This window comes from Bufo gargarizans, chromosome 7, assembly GCF_014858855.1.
Source record: "Bufo gargarizans isolate SCDJY-AF-19 chromosome 7, ASM1485885v1, whole genome shotgun sequence".
NCBI lineage: Eukaryota > Metazoa > Chordata > Amphibia > Anura > Bufonidae > Bufo > Bufo gargarizans.
In genome coordinates, this window is record NC_058086.1 from 164,296,922 (window position 1) to 164,301,054 (window position 4,133).

Sequence of the window (4,133 nt, forward strand, 5' to 3'; positions counted from 1 at the left end):
CTTGTCCTGATTTACAGCAAAAAGGATAGGGCATATTGAAATCCAACAGCCCAATCCTCTGCCCCAAATCTACCAGTGGGGTGAACTCTGCAGGCCCCGATACACATTAGATGGCTGATTTATCCCGCTGACATTGGTTTGGCAGAATTTATTTCGGTTACTTTCACACTTGTGGTAGCCTCTTCCATCAGGCTGCTCTGGCAGGGGAGTGACCTGCTGGATCCGTGCTACCGCAAGTCCACCGTTCTGCCCTGGCCCCATTCACTATACTGGGGGCGGGCTGGAGGTCCAGTAACGGTAAACATCCCAAGAGGAGGCCAGACGAAAACCGCAGCATGCTGTAGTTTTATTCCGGCAGCCGCTCTGCCGTGCTGAGGCTGGACCTCCAGACCGACCCCAGTATAGTGAATGGGGCCGGTGCAGACTTCCGGCGGCACGGTGGACTTGCGGTAGCACAGATCCGGCAGGCTATTTCCCCGCCAGAACAGCCTGCTGGAAAAGGCTACCGCAAGTGTGAAAGTAGCCTTAAAGGGGTAGTCGATCCTCAGGACAGGCCATGAAGATCTGAGTGGCAGGAGCGCTCCAGTGCAGAAGCTACACCGCTCTGTCCATTGTGTAATGGAAGGAGCTACAGTGGATCGGGGTGTTGGAACCCCCACCAATCAGATCTGAGGGGGCGGGGCATGACAAATGGATCTCCTGGTCTTTAGAAACGCAATGCTCACAGGAGAGCTGCAGCCCTTTCATTGTCCTGAATGTTAAAGGGGGATTCCGGTTTCTGATACTGATGACATCCTCAGGATAGGTAATCAATATCAGATCGGGGGGGGGTCGTCCTGCGATCGCTGCGTCCACACCACAGCAGCAAGCAGTGTAATTACAGCTCCTCCGCCCCATTCACTGGAATGGGATATAATGTAACTACAACTGCTCCTTCAAGTGAATGGGGGCAGAGGCGCTGTAATTACACTGCTTGCTGCTGTGGTGTGGATGGCGTCCAGGTAAACAGTGACGAGAATGAAGCGCTGTATTCACTTAAAAAAAAAAAAAAAAGGGGGGGGTGGGTGCCAGGGGTCAGACCCCCACCTGATATTGACCTATCCTGAAGATCAGGGGGTCTGACTCCTGCCCACCACAAACCCATCAGCTGTTTGAGATGGAGGCCTCCTTGCAACTTACAAAGCACAGCGCCATCCATTGCATAGTGGCCATGTTTAGTATTGCAACTCATGCACAAAACACACAATTGTCGTGTGCATGAGGCCTAAAGCAGTTGTACAGGCTGGGGACAGGTCCCGTCGCTGGCTGATCAGCAGTTTGGTGCAGCACACTGCTGGGATGAGCAAGCTACACTATAACGATCAGAGCGCAGCTCTGGAGCTGAATTCTGGCAATGGAGCAGCTGATTGGCCAGGCCGCAGGGTGTTAAAGCCCCATGATCAGCTAGTGATTGCCCATCCTCAGGAAAGCCTGCAGAACCCCTTTAAATTGGGGTCTACCACAATAACATCACCAGATCCCAGCATCCAGACACTTACCCTACAAATAGAACGCAAGCTGCCATGGTGGTGCAGCCCCTGCAATACACAAGCAAAATAAATCCCCCTCGTCACCTGGCATAAAAAAAAACTACAACTCCCAGCTGAAAGTGCACACTGGGAGTAGTAGTGTTCAATCCCACAGTTTTAGAACAAGTCCCAGCCCCCAGATCCCCACAAAGAAACCAACAAAAATCTTAACCATTATTTTAGTTTTATTAATTATTTTTTTTTTAAATCTCCATTTTTATATATATTACAAAAATAACAAAAAGCCAAAATTCTACAAATCGTAGAAAACCAAAAATAAATGGCATGCAGGAAGGAAAGAAAGAAAGCCTAAGGAATGAGATCTGATCCAGGCTGCAACGTTTAACCCTTCCTGCCCGGGAGAAGCGTTCTCTGCAGGGATCGAAGCTTCATGTAACAAAAGTAGCAACAAAAGTAACAAGTTCAGTCCGAGAAGATAAACAGGAGGGGGCGGGGCTATGTACACAGTCCTGGCAGCGGCTATGCCTTCTTGGAGGGGGGAGGGGGGGCTATGTACACAGTCCTGGCAGCGGCTATGCCTTCTTGGCCCTCAGCGCCTTGGGCTTGGCCGCCTTCTTGGGGCTCTTCTTGGGCGCGGGCTTGGCTTTCTTGGGGCTCTTCTTGGGCGCGGGCTTGGCTTTCTTGGGCGCGGGCTTGGCTTTCTTGGGGCTCTTCTTCGGGGCTGCGGGCTTCTTGGCCGCAGGTTTGGGGGCAGGGGCCGTTTTCTTGGGGGGCACTGCCAGCCCCTCCAGCTTCTTCTTGTTGAGGCGGAAGGAGCCATTGGCCCCCACCCCCTTGACCTGCAGGAGGGTGTCGTTCTGCACCAGCGCCTTGATGGAGTACTTCAGGTAGGTGCGACCATTCTGCTGGTCAAACCAGGACACCTTCTTGGCCTCGCCGTAGATCTTGGCCAGGGAGGAGCCGTTCCTCTCGCCCAGCTTCCTGATGGTGTCCACCACCAGCTGGCTGTATCTGCCCGGCTGGTTCTTCTTCTTCTTCTTGCTGCTGACGGACTTCTTGGCCCCGGGGGCGGCGGCCGCTGCTGCTGCTGCTTTGCTTCTCCTGCCGGCGGGTGCGACTTCTTGTGGTGCCATTGCGCCTTTTCCCAAACACGATGCTGCTCTCTTCCCAACGGTCCGGACCAGTCTGCTCCCGGCCCCCGGCTCCTCCTCCTTTTATACGTAGGGAGCGGACCACGTTGAGAACAACAACAGCTCCGAGCGCCTCTTCCCTGCAACTTGTGTTTCTTGGCGCACGGTTCTGCGCTGTTTTCTGCAAACCGGGGGCTTCCAGCAACGGGACCCCGAATGCACCGTGTAGCCGGGACCCCCCTCTAACCGTCCGAGCCGAGACCGACAGCGGTGGGCGGTGGATTAACCCCGAAATGACCGGATTAACCGCTGCATCCCCTGCCCGCCGGAGCCCTAGCGGTGGGGAGGCATGCTATTCGGGGGCGGTTTGAGGGGGTTAAACGGGGGCGATCCGGGGGGGTCACTCTGCAGACTGAAAGAGGGGGTTTCAAGGGACAGATGCACATTTATTCGGGGGGTCTCGGTGCAGCGGGGCCGGAGATAGAGGGGGGTTAATTTGGCGCAAGTAACACAGAGCGCCCCTCACGTGATTCCTGGGGCTGGAGGGGGGTCCTGAGGTTGGCACTGGGGGTGACATGGTGGCACCTCGTCTGTGGGGGGAGGGGGGGGGGTTACCTGGCACACACCCACCTTGAAGGGAGGAAATGATCAAACACTGTGCAATGATAGTACTTAGTGTGGACGCTGGGAGCAGATGTAGCAGAGCCGGATCGGTTCTCTTTTGGCACAGTAGCAGATTTTCCTGGAACCCTGTGTCAGACAGCAGAATAGTTGATATCGCCATGAGATGGGACAAATGACAAACTTGAGTCTGCTGCACGGGTTTTAGCAGAGTTGAATTTGTAGTTTAATACATTGTGGTGACTTAATGTAGTGGATTTACCTGCAGTCCTATGTAAAACCATAGATAATGGGGGTCATTTACTAAGACCAGCTTTTTGCACTTGTCTTTGTCTGTCCCGAGCACATGATGGGGACACTTTACCGCTGAGGATAACCCCTTTACGTCTCGGCCAGGATACATGTTTTTGTATCATTTTCTATGACGGGTCAGGCAGTTGTTATATATAAACTGAAGGGCGCAAATACGGTGTCATTATAGCATCCGGGCAGCAACCTCTATCTCCTTAGCTTGTAGTCTACAGAAATGATTCTTAAAGGGATTGTCTAATTTGGATGATCCATATGCCATCTTGGAGCAGGTTTACCTGATTGGCATGCGGCAGGGGTAACTGAAGAACGCGTGTCCATTCAAGGGCGCACTGCCAGCGAGGCGAGGTGAGGCGATTGCCTCAGGTGGCACCACCTAGGGACAAGTGGTAAGGCGGTGGTAGGTCCATGGGCGATGAGTGCGCACCTCTCACTATTCAACTGTATTGCCGTCCTCAGTGTGGCCTCTAAAAAGGGGCATATTTGTACTGGTGCACATTATAAGGGGGTATTTTTGTACTGGTGCACAATATAAGGGGGTATT

The 4,133-nt window shown here is 53.3% G+C and overlaps 1 protein-coding gene across 1 annotated transcript; it reads right to left on the minus strand.

The window, feature by feature from the left end:
- Window positions 1–1,735: 1,735 nt before the first annotated feature.
- LOC122944107 (histone H1.10-like) lies at window positions 1,736–2,725 on the minus strand. Its single transcript, XM_044302339.1, has one exon. The coding sequence runs from the start codon at window positions 2,660–2,662 to the stop codon at window positions 2,102–2,104; it is 561 nt and encodes a 186-aa protein (XP_044158274.1). The 5' UTR covers window positions 2,663–2,725; the 3' UTR covers window positions 1,736–2,101.
- Window positions 2,726–4,133: the final 1,408 nt, after the last annotated feature.